At 48.7% G+C, this 18583-nt stretch overlaps 1 protein-coding gene across 2 annotated transcripts in view; it reads left to right on the top strand.

Annotated features, from left to right (window-relative positions):
• LOC119362628 (condensin complex subunit 1-like) overlaps positions 1-8400 on the top strand; it is a 9023-nt gene extending 623 nt beyond the window's left edge. Inside the window, exons 2-17 of one of the 2 annotated variants that reach the window (XM_037627874.1) lie at positions 1665-1999; positions 2081-2241; positions 2318-3458; positions 3535-3726; positions 4211-4867; positions 4965-5138; positions 5240-5307; positions 5418-5640; positions 5736-5835; positions 5937-6052; positions 6140-6197; positions 6618-6769; positions 6879-7074; positions 7261-7737; positions 7817-7916; positions 8040-8400. In XM_037627874.1, the coding sequence (XP_037483771.1) occupies positions 1665-1999; positions 2081-2241; positions 2318-3458; positions 3535-3726; positions 4211-4867; positions 4965-5138; positions 5240-5307; positions 5418-5640; positions 5736-5835; positions 5937-6052; positions 6140-6197; positions 6618-6769; positions 6879-7074; positions 7261-7737; positions 7817-7916; positions 8040-8046 (4157 nt within the window). In that variant the 3' untranslated portion in view covers positions 8047-8400. Of the gene's footprint in view, positions 1-1664; positions 2000-2080; positions 2242-2317; positions 3459-3534; positions 3727-4210; positions 4868-4964; positions 5139-5239; positions 5308-5417; positions 5641-5735; positions 5836-5936; positions 6053-6139; positions 6198-6617; positions 6770-6878; positions 7075-7260; positions 7738-7816; positions 7917-8039 lie in introns of those variants that run through there. The other variant, XM_037627873.1, reaches the window with a different exon arrangement.
• The last annotated feature ends 10183 nt before the right edge of the window (positions 8401-18583 follow it).

The following is an 18583-nucleotide window of genomic DNA, read 5'->3' on the forward strand; positions in this document are numbered from 1 at the left end:
CCGTAGGATTCACGGTTTCGTTCGGAGCTTGCCGAAATCGAGCGCTAGATTGGGGGCGCGCGGCGCGGCGCGGCCGCGCTGCCCGATTTGCCCCCATCTCGAGGTTGCAAACCCTAGTTCCCGTAGATTCAGTGTCTAGCGCCCTACTGCTCGAGTCTTGGCAGACGTCCGCAATTGGGTTCTCGAATGTTTGCTCAAAATCTTGAAAGCCAAACCACAGTTAACTGAACACTCACGTCCGCAGAAATAAGAGTTCCCCACTGTCGTTTGACATTTCCCGAGCTATAACTTGACTCGAAATGAGTCATGTTGGTCGCCCACCTTAGGAATCTGAGTGTCTGGCTGGGATACACACTGTGTTGCCCTTTTGAGCTAATTCGGTCTTGGTTTACTAATCCGGATTATCGAGCATTCTGTGTTTGCTGGATTTTCTGGAAGCTGATGGTCTTATGTGCTGCTTTTGGAACGTGCAACATATCAAAGTAAAGCTATGCTAGGTAAAGCATTGTAGTCTACCTAAGTAATCTTGCTTTTTGAAGGGATCTCCAGATCCCAATGGCTGATACCCGTTAACTTGACGTCAACTTACACCCCACAGCCTGCAGTAGTTAGTATTTTTCTTTTCTTCCGTTAAGTTTCAAGTGACCAGATAACTTTGCGTGCTGCTGGTATGGGTTGATTATAATATCAAACTTATGCATCATTATGAAATGTAGTACTTAATTGTTATAACCAGAAATTCCTTAAATGACCCAGACAATGAATTGGTCGCATCCATCCCCAAATTCCTGATGCCTTTTGGATTTTCATCTCTGTTGTTCTCCATGGTTTTTTGGGCTTCCAGATCGGCAAGCCCTGCTTAAGTCAATGTTGTTTCTGGTGTTCCTTAAAAGAGTGTACTATCACACATTGAAGTTCTTAAATTATTTTTGGACTCAATCTTTGCTCACATGGACAGAAACCTAGTCTGCAGTTAAATTTCTAATAAGTGTCCTGAACATTTGAGAAAAGTCACTTATCTTTCCAGAGCTAACACTGCCTATTTTTTAAAGTTGTCTTGTCATACAAGAGGTTGCCAACTTTCATGTGCTCTAACTGTTCATTTTTTTTTGTAAGCTAGTTCTCACTACACAAGGTAACCAGTAGTTTGCAAAATAAACCTCTGGTGATTTACATCAAAACTACTCCCTCGGTAAAGAATTATAAGACGTTTTGCAAAATACTGGTTACCTTGTGTAGTGGAAGTATTGTCCCTTCTTTTTGAAGGAAACATAATGGAAAAGACCGTACTGGAAAATATATTTAAAAGGTGAAATATACAAGAAAAAAGGACAAAGATAAGAATGACATGGTTTTCAGGTTCATTAGTTCATATGATCACAACTGAAACAAATGTGCCTAATGTTGAACTAAAGTTGCTCTATAAGCAAAGCTTCCAGTACAGCCAGTTAGCTTTCTATTCCTCCCTCGATGTTTTCAGATTTGATGCATTACATTAACAATCAAACGAGCATGTCAACTACTTAGGAAACATTTGCACCAATATTTAGACTCTCTAAACTATTTTAGTTTGTTGAATATGAAAGTACTGTAGTTATTTATTTTGTCAACGTGTGTATATCTATTTTTTCACTATGAACTAACTTGTTCTTTTGGTTTGACTTAAATTAAAGGCACATCATTTGATCTGTCTGACAAGGAACTCTTCTGCATCGAGGAACAGGATGTGTTTAATAGCATATACTCTCTTGTGCGTGACTTCACTTGCTTGCCCCCAGGGCTTAAGTTCAATCTTGTTGAGGCTTTGCGCTCCAACCTCAGTGTTCTTCTGCCCAACATTGACTCCCTTTCACGAGCTTCCATGTCATCCCCCTCTGATGGGATCCCTATCACTGACCGCATCGCGTCTCACCGCAATGCCCTCAAGATCTACTCCTTTTTCCTCCTCTCCATTGTTCTCGCTCAGGAATCTTCAGCTGATAGTGGCACTGGGGCAAAGGTAACTTGTCCAAACCATATGATTCTTCAGATTTTTTAACCTTTTTACATTTAAATAATTTTTTCTGCCATTTGGATTTAGGTGACAGCACATGGTCGGAAGAAGAACCCTGTTTATGCTTGGAATTGGGAAGCGCAAAGAGGGCGGATCATGAATCTGGTCGCTAATTCTCTTGAAGCTGACCTTACACTACTTTTTGGTCCAGGCGGCGCTGATGAGCGATACCTATCTTTTGCTTCAAAGTAAATTCTTGAACCTTGGTATAGTGTACTTTTCAGTAATCTTGTTCTTATAGTGACTTTGCCTTCTTATGCATAGGTGTACTTATGTTCTCTTTGAGAATCAAAATGTGTTAAAAGATGAGGAAACAAGAAATGGTCTATGCCGGATAATTGGTGCAATAGCTACAAGGCATCAAAAGATTTCTCAAACCAGTGCATCCGTCTTGCATTTGATCCATAAATATGATTTCACTGTCGCTCATCTTGCTGAAGCAGTTGCTGCTGCAGAGAAAAAGTTTGGTGATGGAAGCTTGGCAATTTCCCTGATCAGGGAAATAGGTCGCACTGACCCGAAAGACTATGTGAGAGATGGTGCTGGTGCTGACAATGTTGGGAGATTCTTAGTAGAACTTGCAGATCGTTTGCCAAAACTTATGTCTACCAATCTTGGTGTTTTAATACCACATTTTGGTGGGGAATCATACAAGATTAGGAATTCTCTTGTTGGGGTCTTGGGCAAGTTGGCTGCAAAGGCTTTCAAAGACATTGATGGAAATAACAGTGCTCATTCCATAAGGCTCCGAAGTAAGCAGGCAATGCTAGAAATTTTGATCGAGCGTTGTAGGGATGTGTCAGCATACACGAGGAGTCGTGTCCTTCAGGTCTGGGCAGAGTTGTGTGAAGAAAATGCTATTTCAATTGGCCTGTGGAATGAAGTGGCATCAGTTGCTTCAGGGAGGTTGGAGGATAAAAGTGCAATCGTCAGGAAATCAGCACTACAACTTCTCATCACAATGCTGCAACACAACCCTTTTGGGCCTCAACTAAGGGCCACGACCTTTGAGGCAACTTTAGAGAAGTACAAGGAGAAATTGGAAGAAAAGGAATCTCAGTCTCCTGCGGAAGGTGAACTTGTGAATGATCATCCATTGGGTGAAGTGACCGTGGGGCAAGACGAGAGTGTCAGTGACAGTTGCCTACCTTCTAGTCAAGACCAGACAGATCAAGATCCTATGTTTGTAGATATAACAAACTTAGAACAGATCAGAGCTTTGGTTGCATCCCTTGAGGCTGGTCTGCGATTCACGACATGTATAACGTCGTTAATGCCAATTCTTATCCAGTTATTGGCTTCATCTTCAGCCACAGATGTCGAGAACACTATTCTTCTGCTAATGAGATGCAGACAGTTTCAGGTTGAAGGTTCAGAAGCAGCACTCCGAAAAATGTTACCTCTGGTAATGTCCCAGAACTAGCTAGTTTGTGAACTCATGTTTTGTTTGCATTTTCCTCACTCATTTTAGCTTTTTATAGGTATTTTCTCAGGACAAATCAATATATGAAGCAGTGGAGAGCGCATTCATTGCCATATACACAAAAAGGATCCCAACAGAAACAGCCAAAAGTTTGATAAACCTCAACATCGACTGTAGCATTGGCGACCTTGCTGCCCTGGAGAGCTTAGTTAGTTCATTGGTACTGAAAGGAGAGATTTCATCCAACACGGTGCGCTCTTCTTTCCCCTTAATGTTTGCTCATACTTGTAGCAACAGCAATGCTATGCACTCTTTCATATAGAATTCAGTGTGTACCGAATACTGATTAGATGTGTTCCTGCTTAGGTTATTCTATTCTTGTCTGCTATTGCATTGTACTGTGGAAGTCCAAGATAGGGTTATTAACTTGCATGTAGGTGAGAGAGCTAATTTTAGACCATCCAGCAATTGTGAATTTAAGATGCATGCTGAAAATTTTGCTCCCAGCTCATCAATACCTCAATGTGAGAATTTCCTTTGAAGATTCTAATGATAAGTTTTATTGATTTGTTGTGCTATTAAGGTGTACTTTGACAGCTGTATCACACCAATGTTTTCCTAGGCCTATTTAAGCATAGCCATTTTGTTGAATGCCATTGTACTATTTTAGTGATGCATCGTATCTTATTTTGCTCATGAGGAGCATACTTGCTAAGTCCCACAACCTCTTGCAGATGTCAGCTTTGTGGGATTATTTTTGCTTCAACATCAACGGTGTAAGGCCAGTGCAATGCCGTGGAGCTTTATCAATTCTTTGCATGGCCGCAAAGTCATCTCCTAGCATTCTGGGTACTCACTTGCAAGATATTGTTGACATTGGGTTTGGGCGCTTGGCTAAGGAAGAGCCTCTACTTGCTAGAACTGCATGCCTTGCCCTGCAAAGATTATCAGAAGAAGATAAGATCAAATTACTAAGTACTAGTACCAGAGTATTTGCTGCACTGCAAAGCTTGGTAACTAGCTTCTCGCTTCCAGAGAAAATATGGTATGGAGCAACAGATAAAGCTATAAGTGCCATATATACCTTACACCCTGCACCTGAAATCTTTGCTGCTGAGATTGCAAAGAAATCCCTCAGTTCTGTATTCAGTGCCTTAGGAATGGATGGCGTGTCTAATGGAGTGGAACTTGAAACTCAGAATAGTTCCACAATTACGGAGTTATCAGCCATGAAGTTGGGTAGATTTCTTTTTGTCATTAGTCATATAGCACTCAACCATTTGGTTTACATTGAGACTTCTGTTAAGAAAATCCACAAACAGAAACAGAAGAATGAAAAATCACAGTCCACCAATGAGGATAGTCAGGTAGATGGTTCCAAGAATTCGGAGGTAATTCTTGTCTGTTACATCCATTTGAACTTTTCAACTTTGGCTTGTCATTGTTTCATGTGACTTAAACTTGTTATTCTTTATGTGATGCTGGCAGGCACAAGACATAAATGCTGAACTGGGACTTGGTGCAACGAGAGATATTGCAATTGAGTTCTTTGCTGAAAATGCTGAAAGGGAGATTGTTTCCTTTTCTTGTGAAAAGAACCTTCTTGGACATTGCGGACCATTTCTATCAAAACTCTGCAGGAATCTGACTTTGCTGCAAAAGGTTTGTATTCTATTGTATTGCCCTTTGTACATCTTTGAAATGTTTGGATTCCATTGCTCTCTGCGGTTTTGTCATGACTTAATATTATTTTTTGGGTGTAGTTCCCGGAGTTACATGCTTCTGCAATGCTTGCTCTTTGCAGACTAATGATTATTGATGCAGAATTCTGGTACGCAAGCAACATCCACCTGATTGTGTTTGTTTAATATTGTGGATAGCATCCTGTTTTATCTACAAATTTATGACGACACTGAATCTCATTATATGCTCTACTTGCAGCGAGGCAAATCTCCAGATCCTATTTACTGTTGTGGAAAACGCATCCTCTGAAATTGTCCGATCTAACTGCACTATAGCCCTTGGTGATTTAGCAGTTCGCTTTCCAAACCTCTTAGAACCTTGGACAGAACACATATATGCCCGATTGAGCGATTCATCGGCATCTGTGAGGAAGAATGCTGTGCTGGTCATTTCTCATCTCATATTGAATGACATGATGAAGGTCTCTCTCTCTCCCTGCCAATCTTTCTCTTTCTGCTCTCTCTCTCTCTCTCTCTCTCTCCCACCACTGAAACACGTTCGCAAATCCTATTACAGGTTAAAGGCTATATCAACGAAATGGCGGTGAGGGTAGAAGATGAAGATGAGAGGATCTCAAGCCTTGCAAAACTCTTCTTCCATGAGTTGTCAAAGAAAGGTACATGTATAAAATGTGCCAGCCCTTTTGATTTAATTTAATACTGCAGTTAGACTTTAGCTAATATGGTTACCTCCTTTTTACCTTTGGCAACTGTGCAGGAAGCAATCCAATTTATAATCTTCTTCCAGATATTCTGAGTAGACTGTGCAATCAACACCTCAAGGAAGAAACGTTTCGCAACATCATGCAATTCTTAATTGGTTCTATTAAAAAGGTCTAACATGCCGCTTCTTTGTCTGCCATTAGTGCACTTTGGTTTTTATCTCTTGATGACCATATTAATTTCTAACTGTTATTTCAGGACAAACAAATGGAAGCTCTTGTCGATAAGCTTTGCAATAGGTTTGCTGGTGTAAATGGTATTATATTCTTACTTCTCCAATCAGATTATACTGAATATTTATGTTGTTCGTGTGTGCTTTCATTAATTGCTAATCAACTGTTGATCACTCGATGTCTGTTTAAGAAACCACGAGATAAATAAACTTTGATGAGTGGAAATTAAGAATTACGAATAAAATGAGAGCACCAACCAAAGATTTAATGCTGTGAATCAGCAGGTTGTGTTACGTGTTGTCTTGTAAGTTTCTCCGCAGAAGTTAGCAGCATGGGAATTTAGCAAGCCAGCTGACTTCTTTGACTCTCATTTCAGTCTTCTGTTCTCCCTGAAACAGACGTGATTTACTGCATGCATTATTTTGGATGTTTTTCATGAATTGTATAACTTTGTGCTCACCGCTTTCTCAGATGTATGATTCTTTCTTTGCTTGTATTTTCAGATGTTAGGCAGTGGGAGTATATCTCTTACTGCCTCTCTCAGCTAACCTTCACTGAGAAAGGTTTGAAGAAACTCATCGATAATTTCAAGATGTTTGAGCATGCATTATGTGAAGATTCTGTGCTGAACCACTTCAGAAGCGTGATAGCAAAGGTTGGTTGCATAGCCTCAATGGCTGCATACGCTTAACGTTTTTTGAAACCAGAAGTCTGAGTTTGTGAATTCTATGCTTTCATTGATCTATCTCAATTTGTCCAAACAGTGTAAGAAGTTTGCGAAGCCAGATCTCAAAGCTTGCATTGAGGAATTTGAGGAGAAAGTTAGCAAAGTTCATGAGGAAAAGAAAGAACAAGAAGCCACGGCAAGAAATGCGGAGGCACATAAGCAGAAAATTGATTCTCTTGATAAAATCCTACTCGCTAAGGAAGCTGGACAGAATGACAGAAACTCTGCTGAGGGTGAGTAACTTTTTTCTTTCTTTCTGAATATCCTTTATGTTCTTTGCCATTTAAGTTACTTTCCATGCGAGTACTTCCATGTATGATTACTTCATTACAACCCAAATTGGTGTTTATGATGTATGCACCAGAGAGTAGAGAACGGTCACTAGAGAGCTTACTTATTTACGCGTGTTCCGTTAACAGATGAAACCAGTGAGGTCATCGATCCTTCAGTGGATGGCAATGCTGAAGATAAGGAGACAGAGGAAACCAGTGAGGTTACCGATCCGTCAGCCGATAGCAATGCTGAAAATAAGGGGGCAGAGGAAGGTACTGGGGACATTGACCCTTCAGTGGATAGCAATGCTGAAAATAAGGAGACAGAGGAAGCTACTGAGGTTACTGATCCTTCAGTGGGTAGGAATGCTGAAAATGAGGAGACAGAGGAAGGGACCGAGGTTACTGGTCCTTCAGTGGATAGCAGTGCTGAAAATGAGGAGACAGATGAAGCTACTGAGGATGTTGATCCTTCAGCGGATAGCGCCGCTGAAAATAAGGAGAACAGGACAAAAGGCAGCGGCAACATTTGTTCTGGAAAAAGTCAGACATCATCCACGGTTACGGAATCAGAAGATGATAGCACAGAGGTTCAATCATCCAAAACTGTCCGCAGTCGCAAAGGTAAGTTGTAATTCCAGCACAGATATCCACACATCATAGGTAGAGTTGCTCAAAGGAATTTGTTCCGTCTATTTTGCAGGTTCAACGCGATCAACTGCAAAGAAAATCAGAGAACCTATCTTGGAAGACTCCGCAGACGTTGCTCCTCCAGTTAGGCGTTCGACCCGCTCGAGTAGAAGGTGCGCCCATGCATCATTAATCTTTGTACTTTGCGTCACACTGTTTAAAGCCAATGCAAGTCCTTGCTTTTGCCCATGCATTTTCCCACAAATTTGAGATAACCGTAACTGACAAATTTGCAGACAATGAAGGTGATGCCGCGGTATATTCCCAGATATGGAACAGCTACTGCAGCCTCCGTGGATGTGTGGCGATCGAGTGTCAACCGCTTGTCGTTGTGTGGTGGAGATCTCGCCTTGAGATCATGGATGAGTTCTGAAACCACCAGTGCTCCTTCCTGACGCTTGTGTGTACCGTAGTATTTATTATTGGTCTAATATGTGCTGGTAATCTGTGCCAGCTCCAGACTGCTGCGTTGACCGTTTGTATAATTTGTTGGTCTAATATGTGCTGGTAACATGTATAATTTTGTTCCTTCTGTCAAGGACGATTTGTATTTTGTAGTACTCTAGTAGGCAATATGATGTACGTTCCTTCAGAACCTGACTTGTGTGCCTAGTCTTCTATAACCCCTGAAGTTACGACTAATTACAGTTCATCCCGCAGCGTGCGCACACTCCACTCCACATGCATAACCGTTCTGTGTTTCTGCACGTACATTGCACCACTCGAATCATAGTAAATTAAGAAAATGACCGCGCAACTATTCCAACCGACGAGCAAGCGATATCTATCCCGTTCACCGCGAGCCAGGAGCCCGGGACCAGGGACTGTTTTCCCTCTGTCACAGCGACACGTTATCGTGTCGTTCTGGTCGCATGATGGCAACAGGATAGAGGGTCGAGCAAGCAAGGGAGAAAGTTAATAGTAACAGCCACTGCCCACTGGTGTGAGATAGCCCCCAATAATGCAGGAGGAACCAGCAGCGACTCGCCACCTCAGAGGCTCAGACCGTCGCCACCTCGAGCCTCGTCTCCGCGACTGCGAGCAGCAGCAGCAGCAGCGACGGTTCCTGCGCGCCACACCACGGGAGTGCAAAGCCAACGTCGTTCTCGCATCTCGCTTATCCGCTGCCCGCGAATCTGCGGCCGCTCCCAGCCACGTTTTCTCCCCCCAGCGTAGTACTTTGATCGCGAGATGGAGATGAAAATTCAGCCGGCGACGCCGACGCCGACGGCAGCTGGCCGCGCGCTCCCCCTCGCGTTCCCCGAGCCTGCTCCACTCCAGCCACCGGATTTGCGTGGCGGGTGGTTCCTGTGACCTCGCGCGTGTCGCGACCGGCGAATCTGTGTTGTTGACGGCTCTAGTGGTGTGTAACCACGCAAGCATGCCATTTTTTTCTCAGAAGAACTTTCAATCTATTCATAAACTGTCAAGACAATACAAAGAACATATAAGTAAAACAGTCTTGCTAAATCTCAGTCGATTGAGACTAACGTTTTTTTTTTCTCGAATACGCACGAGAGTGCGTATCATATATTATACTCCCTCCGTCTCAAAATTCTTGTCTTAGATTTGGCTAAATACGGATGTATCAAGTCACGTTTTAATATTAGATACATCCGTATCTAGGCAAATCTAAGACAAGAATTTTGGGACGGAGGGGGTAGAAGGAAAGGGTAGAAACCCTCCACATATGAAGATACAAAGATATTTACAGGTAGCCCTCGGCCACCCCACCTGACTAGCTAATTAGCGGATTACTCGCTACTTTTCCACAATGCAAGGCCCAACATGAACCCCTCAACTTCCCCTCGTAGTAGTCCTGCCTGCTTCCATGCCCTTGCTTCGCTATCGATGCACTTGAGCACCTTTTGTGTGGATGGCGCCTCCTCGTCGAAGATCACGGCATTCCGATGGATCCACAGCTCCCATAGGACCAAGATAGATATTGTCCTAGCCAATTTCCGGTGTTGCCCGATTTCGTCCTGCCTGATGCACCACTCCGGAAGTGACTCCTTCGCGGTTGGAGCACTTTCTGGTCGTCCCAACGCCAGACACACCTTGCTCCAAACCTCTCGAGCGAAAACACATCCGATCATGATGTGTGCGATGGTCTCTTCATGCTGGCCACAGAATGGGCACGAGCTTTGGTGAGGGAGGCCCCTCCTAGCAAGGCGGTCGGAGGTCCAATATCTATTTTTCATGGCTAGCCAAACGAAGAACCGATGCTGTAAGGGCGCCCGTGACACCCACGTGAACTCCGCTGTTGGTGCAATCTCAAGTCCCGCAAACTTGGCCGCGTATGCCGATCACGCCGAGAACATGCCATCCTTCTCCCACGCCCAACGAATCTTGTCCGGCGCATCCTCACGGAGGGCCACACCCTCCACTCGCTGCCATAGTCCCAGGAACTGTCTGAGCATGTCGCCTGTAAGCTCAGGCCCAAAGTCCGCCGCCCATGCATGATTTGTGAGTGCTTCTGCTATTGTTCGTGAGGATCTCGCTTGTCTCGATACCTTGGAGTAAAGCATGGGTGCCAGGTCCTGGACTCTGTAGCCGTCAATCCACTTGTCTTCCCAAAAACGTGTGTCTTGCCCATGCCCCACTGAAGCTGTTGTCGCCGCGCGAAAAAGCGCTCTGGACTCTGCTGGGATTGCGATTTGGAAATCTGCCCATGGTCTTGTATGATCTGTACGTTGTAGCCACGACCATCTGGCCATCATCGCGATGTTCAACCACCTCAAATTTGGTATGCCGAGTCCTCCGACCCACCTAGGGCGGCAAACCAAATCCCACGCCACGGCGCAGTTGCCACCGCGCGCATCCATCTTACCACAGCAGAGGAAACCACGGCAGATCTTCGTCAGGGCGGTGAGGGTCTTCGGAGGTATGTTCATGGCGAGCATGGCATGAATTGGGATTGCGCATAGTACGGAGAGAATGAGGATGAGCCGTCCACTTTTTGGTAGGGTAGCGGCCTTCCAGTTGGGCAGACGGTTAGCGAACTTCTCCACCAAGTATTGGAACTGTGCCGGAGTGGCCTTTCTGATTGAGAGCGGTAGGCCAATGTACTTGCAAGGGAAAGATGCCTTTGTGCAGTCTAAGGATGTACAAACTGCATCTAGCTCCTCCGCTGAGCATCGGATGGGTAGCGCCGCACTCTTAGCAAGGTTCACCACAAGGTCCGAGGCAGCCCCAAACAACTCCAGGATCTCTCTGCAAGCTCAGATTTCCTGAGCCAAGGGCTTGAAAAACACCATGACATCGTCGGCGAACATGGACAATCGCTGGTGCACTCCATTTGTAGCTAGGGGGGCGAAGATGCCCTGTTCCATGGCTTTGCTGAACAAGGCTTGTAGAGGCTCCATACAGAGGATGAAAAGCATGGGGGAAATCGGATCTCCTTGTCTACATGCATTATATATCGTCTCCCCTGGCACACCATTCACCGCAATCTTCATCGTCGAGGTGGCAAGCAGTCCATAGATCCACTCGGTCCATCTCCTCCCAAAACCAAGCTGTGCCATTACTTCCAGGAGAAAGGGCCACTTTACCGTATCAAAAGCCTTGGATATATCAAGTTTGAGTAAGACCGTTGGGTTTCTGAGCGCATGGAGTCTCCTTGCCGTACACTGAACAAGCATGAAGTTGTCATGCAGAGTACGGCCCCGCACGAAGGCACTTTGATGGTTACCCACCAAGAACGGCAGCTCGTCCGCAAGTCTTGACGCCAGGATCTTGTCGAATATCTTGATGGCCCCATGAACTAGACTGACTGGCCTAAAGTTCTTAATATCAACTGCTCCCTCTTTCTTCGGCAAAAGAGTGACCACTGCCCGGTTGATGGCCGCCAGTCCTCGCATATCTCCACCGAAAAATTGATCCAAAGCGCGCATGAAATCCCCCTTGATGATCTGCCAACAGGTTGCTTAAAACCTTCCCGTGAAACCATCCGGGCCCGGTGCTTTGTCCAATGGCATGGACTTGATGATCTTCTCCACTTCTTCCGGCAAGAAAGGCATTTCTAGATTTGATAAGTCCCTGGTTGGGAGGTTTAGCTGGTCCAAGTCGATCGTATGCGTCCGCTGGTGGGGCGATCCAAAGGTATTAGCATAGTGTGCATCCACCACTCTTGCAATGTTCTCTTGGCCTGTAACGATCTCCTCGTTATGTCTCAAGGTGAGAATGGCATTCTTGCGCTGCCGATGACATGCGTGACGATGGAAAAATCGGGTGTTGGCGTCCCCTTCCTTGAGTTTGAGCATGCGAGACCGCTGTCGGGCGATCGTTCTTTCTAGTGAGCTCAACCCTAGCAGCTTCCGCTTTAGCACTTTCCGTAGCCCATGCTCATAATCCATAAGGATGCAGTTTTCCGCTGCCCCATCCAGTCTGAATATGATCTCATGCGCGATGAGGATTTGCATTTTGATGTTTCCTATCCACCGCTCGCTCCACCGTTGCAGCTGTTTGGAAGTGGCACGGAGTTTACTGTCCAACACTTTGAATGGATTGCCAGACGATGGGACCGAGTGCCAAGCTTCTTCCACAACATCCAAGAACCCCTCAGCTTTCGGCCAGAACGCTTCGAACCGGAACCGCCTGCCCATGTGGAACGCATCATCCAAGTCAAGGAGTGGGCAGTGGTCAGAAACTGCGGATCCCAGCGCTGTAAGTAGGCAGGACTGATGCAAGTCTTCCCAATAATTTGTAGTGAAAACGTGGTCGATTTTCTCCATGGTTGGCAGCCTTCTTTCGTTGCTCCATGTGTATCGTCGCCCGAGCAAATACATCTCCTTGAGCTCAAGCCTGTTTAACCTTGTTCTGAATCGTGTGATCATCCGACGGTTGACTACCTCATTACTCTTATCTTCAGGGTTTGTGAGCAGGTTGAAATCACCCACAATCGCCCACGGCCCAGCATGTAGGTCTCGAATCTCCTCAAGCTCAGCCAGGAACTCCACTTTGTCGGCATCACTCTGCGTCCCGTATACCCCTGTGAGCCACCACACCGGGGCCCCGTGCGGCTGTACCAAGGCTGTCAGGGTGTTAGTAGTAGTGTGCGGGTTTGACAACGTGACAGCCGTATGATCCCATGCAATGAGGATGCCTCCCCGCGTGCCCACCGCTGGTAAGTAGTAGTAATGCTCGAATTTATTGCCAAGGCATTGCCTGATGAGGCCTAGAGATACACTCTCCACTTTTGTTTCTTGGAAGCACACAATGCTAGGGTTAGCCGACACAACTACATGGAAGATGGCACTCCTCCGCGCCGGCGAGTTAAGTCCACGCACGTTCCACACCAACACCTTTGGCGGTTGCGTTGCCATAGACAAGGCCCGCAAGTACGCGCTAGCCCAACCGGTGCGTCACTCCCCCTCGACCACCTCCGCAGCCGGCAAGATGGATGGGTCCCAGCCAAACAAGGCTAGAATGGCCGCCACCTGGCCCTCCGTCAAAGGACGTGAGAAGAGCTCCGCATATGCTTCTAGCGACTCATCGCTAATGATTTCCGCCTCATTGGCCAGGCACAACTTCCGGATTATGACTTGTTGCTGCTTGGAAGCCTTAGATCCCCTGGCCGACCCCCTTGCTAGGCGTGCGCTCTTGCGAGGTGTGATGCTAGGAATCGTCCTTTTCTGCCGTGGCCTTCGATTTGTTGTTGGTGGTGCTCTGCTCTCTGGCTGGGGAAGGACAGGGGAGAGAGAGCGCCGGACGCTTGCACAGAGCAGGTCCAGTTGTGTGGCCTGGGGATCATTCCTTTCCTCTGCCTGATCCTGCTGGGTCGCAGGGTCCAACTGGGGCGGGGTGTCATGCGGGGAACCAGGCGAGAGGCTCACACAGACCCATTCTTGTGATTGCATGCGAGCCCCTGCGTCTACATAAACGTCACCATCCATTTGCATGGCCACCGGGGTCCACCGAACCGAGGCGAGCGGTGTGGTTGGCGGGCTGGGGGAATCCCATGCAGCGGCCCCACTGACTCTATCCCCAATTTCTATCAAGCCATCCTCCTTGGATCCACCACCATCCTTGTCCGTTAGCGCCGGGGTCGAAGAAATCTCGGTCCCACCCTGATCCTCCTCCACATGCACGGGAGTGCTAATCTCGTCCAAAATCGGCACCAACCAATCGCCAAAACAGATCTTGTCGGTCCCCCTGGTCCCACTAGCGATCACCGCATCTGTAGCGGACCGGTCCTCCCCCTGGTCAAAAGTGTGCTGCGGCTGGGCGACCGAGCGGGGGGACGCCAATCCCGAAGCCTCAGGACGCCGCTGCTGTCTGGACAGCTGTCGGGACGCACAAGACGACGCAGGCGATGTCGGGATCCCTCCTGGAAAAGCTGCACTTTGCTCCGAGGCCAGCTGGCTGCCCTGCACACAACTCCCCAAGCGTCCTCCAGCGGCCGGTCCAGCGACCGATCCACCATCCACCCAGACGCTGGGCTCCACTCCTATCGCGATGACAGTGACGCAGCTAGGACCTGGGTCCACGCGTGCGAGGGGCCCGTGGGCATCCGTTTGAACGCCACCGGAGGCAGCCCGTGTCGCCGGCGGCGGCCGAGCCGAGAACACAGCCGCCGAGCCTTGGATGGCCCTAGCCTGACGCTGCTGGCCGCCAGTCCCTCCCAGCCTTGCAGCTCCACCTAGATCAACCTCTCTAAACCGGTCCAGGTCTTGCATGTCTTCATCATCGTCATCCGCCGGTGGTGGCAGCGGTGGCGACTGCGCCAGCGATCCCTCGGAGACCAGCACGGGGGGTTCTTCTTGCACGATATCGACGGGGTACCCTAGTGCATCCACTCCTTCATCTCAACGCCTTGGCTCTTCCAGCACCAGGATGCAGCGCGGCGGGATGCGCGCTGGGTCGTCGGTCCGCAACCAGACGCGGAAGCCGGCCATGTCATCGCGCCTGGCCGTAGAGCTGGCCACCTTAACCACCATGCCCAGGTCTCTCAGGATAGACTCGGCAGTGCGCAAAGTCCAGGCATTGGCCGGGACACCCACGAGCCGTAGTTGCACGAGGAACTGCATGCCCGCTCCTGCCTGAGCCAGGGACGCAACGAGAGATCGAAGCGCGGCGCGCCGGCATGGCCTCTAGCCACCATCAAATCCCTAATGGCCTTAGACTTGCAGAGGACGAGGAAGTCCTGGGGATAGAACGGTCGAATCGACATGTCAGCAGGGCCGAGGTCGAACTCCACATGTAGGGCATGAGCAGCGTCCGCCAGATCCACCGGTGGCCTAGGCTCCGCCACGGTGACCACGACCGCCCTTGCAAGCTCAGCTTCAAGGACGTCCACGTCTTCTCCACGCTACATGAAGCAGCAGTCCACCACCTGGTCCATGTCCCGGCGCGGCGAGGCGGCCGGGTCAAACGGCGCCGAGACGCTTGGCCCCGCGACACTCCCCACCGAGCACTGGCCGGACGCAGCCTGATCAGGCGCCGGAGCCGCCACTTGCGCCCACGAACGCCCCAAGCGGACGGCACCGGCAGGCGGTGGTCCGGGCGGCGGGGGCGGCAGAACGGCGGCAGGGCGAGACGCGGTCGCAGCCGACGATGGCGGCGGATGGGGGCCGATCGATGGACTCGGGCGCAGAGCGGGAGGCGAGCGGCGCTGGTCGATCGGGGAGGAGCTGCGCGGGCGCACGCACCCGCGCGCGATGTGCCCATTCCCACCGCACCTCAGACACCTGGTCGGATTGGTGCAGTCAACGGAGATGTGCCGCGTGTCCCCACAGTTATAGCAGCAACCGTACAAGGCCGTCGGGATGCGCGACCTCGGCGGCGGTCTGGCGGAAGGCAGGACGGCAGGCCCCCGCCCAGGTGGAGAGCGGCGCAGCGGAGGGCGGCGCGGGTCACCAGCAGAGCCTGGAGGGCTCGGCAGGCGGGGGGCGTCGGCCAAGGCACGGCCTTGGCGAGATTGCCACCCAGATCCAGACACCGGAGGACTCGGCAGGCGGGACGCGCTTCCCTGGGCGATGGGCCCGAAAGCCGTGCCCAGCACGTCGGGAACGACGACGATGGAGCGCAGCGGCGGCCGCTGGGCCGGAGGAGGGGAGGGAGAAGCAGAGTCCGCCGCCGCCGCCGAGAGGGAGACCTGGGAGGCCATTGGGGCTCACCGGGAGGGAGGAGGCGCCGGAGGGACGGAGGGTGGGCGCAGGGGCCGGAGTGGCCACCGGCGCGGAGAGGGAAGGGTGGGCGCCGGGGCCGAAGTGGCCGTCGGCGCGAGGCGCGGAGGCGAGACTCGTCGATGACTGTGGCGGTGTGAGACTAACGCTATAGTGGTTAGATCTTACATTGAGATCCGTGTAAAATTTCCTTTTTTCTTTCTTACATGTTATATGACTTGACTGAGAGTCAAGACCTAGCCACATCCTAAATAAAAATATGCAGGTCCGTAGACCATCTATCGACTACTACAAGACTGAAGCGAGCCGAAGGTGTGACGCCGTCATCGTCTTTCTCTAATCGGAGCCGGAAAAACATGCCATTTGCTTCACTACCACCACCGTTTCTTGACCTTCTTGCGGCCAGACGTGAAACCGTGCAAGCTTGCGTAGAAGAAATACGAGCGACGTGCCTTTGCCGGGCGGCGGGCGTCCAGCCTTCTCCTCGCGGTCTTTCCGGCCGTGTGGCGAGCCGTGCGGTTGGCCATGTACCTTGCCGTGCCGCATGGGGCCAGCTGGCTTGGCTTCGCCTGGCAAGTTAAGGTCCTAGCTAAGCTAGCCTTCGGACCGTGTGTTTTTCCCGTATACGCGTGGGGTAACGTGTTGTCAATGCACGCACGACGCCCACGCACGCACCGGCGGCCGTGCTGCGCAAGCGCGACGGTTGGTCATCGGATCGGATCGCCGTTCCGGCACCGTGTCCACATGATGTTTTCTCTGGCTCAGCTGCCGTCTCCGCGATTAAGTGGAGCGGAGCGCGCGAGCCCGCGGCGTCGCGGCCACACGATGCCGGCCGTGGGTCTCCAAATCAGACGTTCACGTCCGAGCCCTGGCGCCCGCACACGCCTCTGGAGCCTGGACCCTCCAAAGTAATTTGTGTGGTGCGTGAATTCAGCAGTCGCTGCCTCCAAAGTAATCCGACGACGTCTCGCCGCCGTGTGGCCTTCGCGTCCGGCGGACGGCGTCGCCGTGCGCCCCGGCTCGATCGCGTCCGTGCGGTGCGACGCGGCATCGCTCCCTCCCTCCCTCCGACCGAGGATCGCCACCCGTTCCCGCTGCGCGCGCGGATAAGTTCGCGCACGAAAGCCGCCCCGACGGCCGATGCATGGCGCCAACGTGTCGAGCACCGGCAGACGCGGGCTAATCTAATCATTGTCTCGGGACTGGTGCCCGTCGACGGGGTGGATAGGGACGTCTTCTGTGTTCTTCGACGATAGCATACTACTCTATGATTTGGGATGGGATTAAACAAGTTTAGTCTTGCGTTTTCGGAAGGGAAAAGACCAAGAAAATCGTGGAGTAAGCAGCCGGTGTTGTTTACGTGGCGCGTTCTTACTGGCGCGTGCGTCATGCGTGTAACGCCCCGCAGCACATCGACGAGGGCTCGGTGCGAACAGCGAATGAATCATCGCTCCGGCCAACGAGAGACCAGATTAAGGAAAATATTACTCCTCTTTTTTAGGGTTAATGTCGCCGCATGACGTTAAGATGCACGGTAAATAACAGTAAACAAAAGGTGTCACATTATAGTGAAGGAAAAAGTCCAAAACGAACATTGAATTGGTAGATGAAAGATAAATCGAATCCTGAACTTTGAATCCTGAAAATTGGCGCTCCGAATTTATCAACCCGGTCTATTTTGGATCCTAGACCTATTTGGGGCACTGGAAATATATCAATCCCGTCCGGATAAGGTACTACTCTCACTTACGACTATTTGGGCCGGCTCACAACTTGCATTTTCGAAAAACAAAAAAATATTCGTGTTTTAAAATTGTGTATTTTTTTAAATGTTCGTCCTTTCAATCATAAAGGTCCGTGCATTTCAAAAAATGTACAGTAATTTAAAAATGTTCCTGTTTTCGTTTTTCTGCCAAAAAATATTTTTTAGTGTTTTAAAAAATTGTTCAGAAGTTAAAAATAGAGCGCAAATATTTTGCGACGTCATGAGCAAAAAAATAATTAAACTATAATATTTCTCCAATCTTGAACTGTTTTTCAAATTTGAACATTTTCTGAAAGATGAAAAAAAACTAGGAGAAACCGTAGCAAACATTTTTTGAAAAACTAGGAGGTACTGTAGCAGAAAATATTGAAGACATGCTGGCCTGAATAATTTTTTGTGCTGCGGACATTGTTTAAAAATTCTGAATAGTTTTCCAAAACATTGATTGTATTAAAACACAACCAATTTTAAAAAAGCGAACACTATTTCGGACATAAACATTTTAAAATAAAAACAGGTACAAATTCTGAAGCATGAACAATTTTTTCAAAATATTTATACAATGTAAAAAAAACTTATTGTCTTCACGTAAATGTAAAACATGTAGTTTACAAAATATTGTTGTGTCACATTGTTCAAAAAATGTTTTCGGAATTTCGTATACTATTTGTTTTTAAAAAATATTCTGTATTTCAAACTGTTCAATTTTTTTCCAAGAAATGTTTCGTAAATTTTTCAAAAAACAAATCATATATGAACGATACTCTCTGTCCTTATAAGGAATGTGCTATGTCAGATCAATTGCATCCTTCAGTTGCGTTGGCTAGGTGCGGCCACTACTAGCCCGAGGTTACTAGTTCGAATCATCCTGTCATGCACATTACTTACT

This window comes from Triticum dicoccoides, chromosome 2B, assembly GCF_002162155.2.
Source record: "Triticum dicoccoides isolate Atlit2015 ecotype Zavitan chromosome 2B, WEW_v2.0, whole genome shotgun sequence".
In the NCBI taxonomy this organism is placed as follows: Eukaryota; Viridiplantae; Streptophyta; class Magnoliopsida; order Poales; family Poaceae; genus Triticum; species Triticum dicoccoides.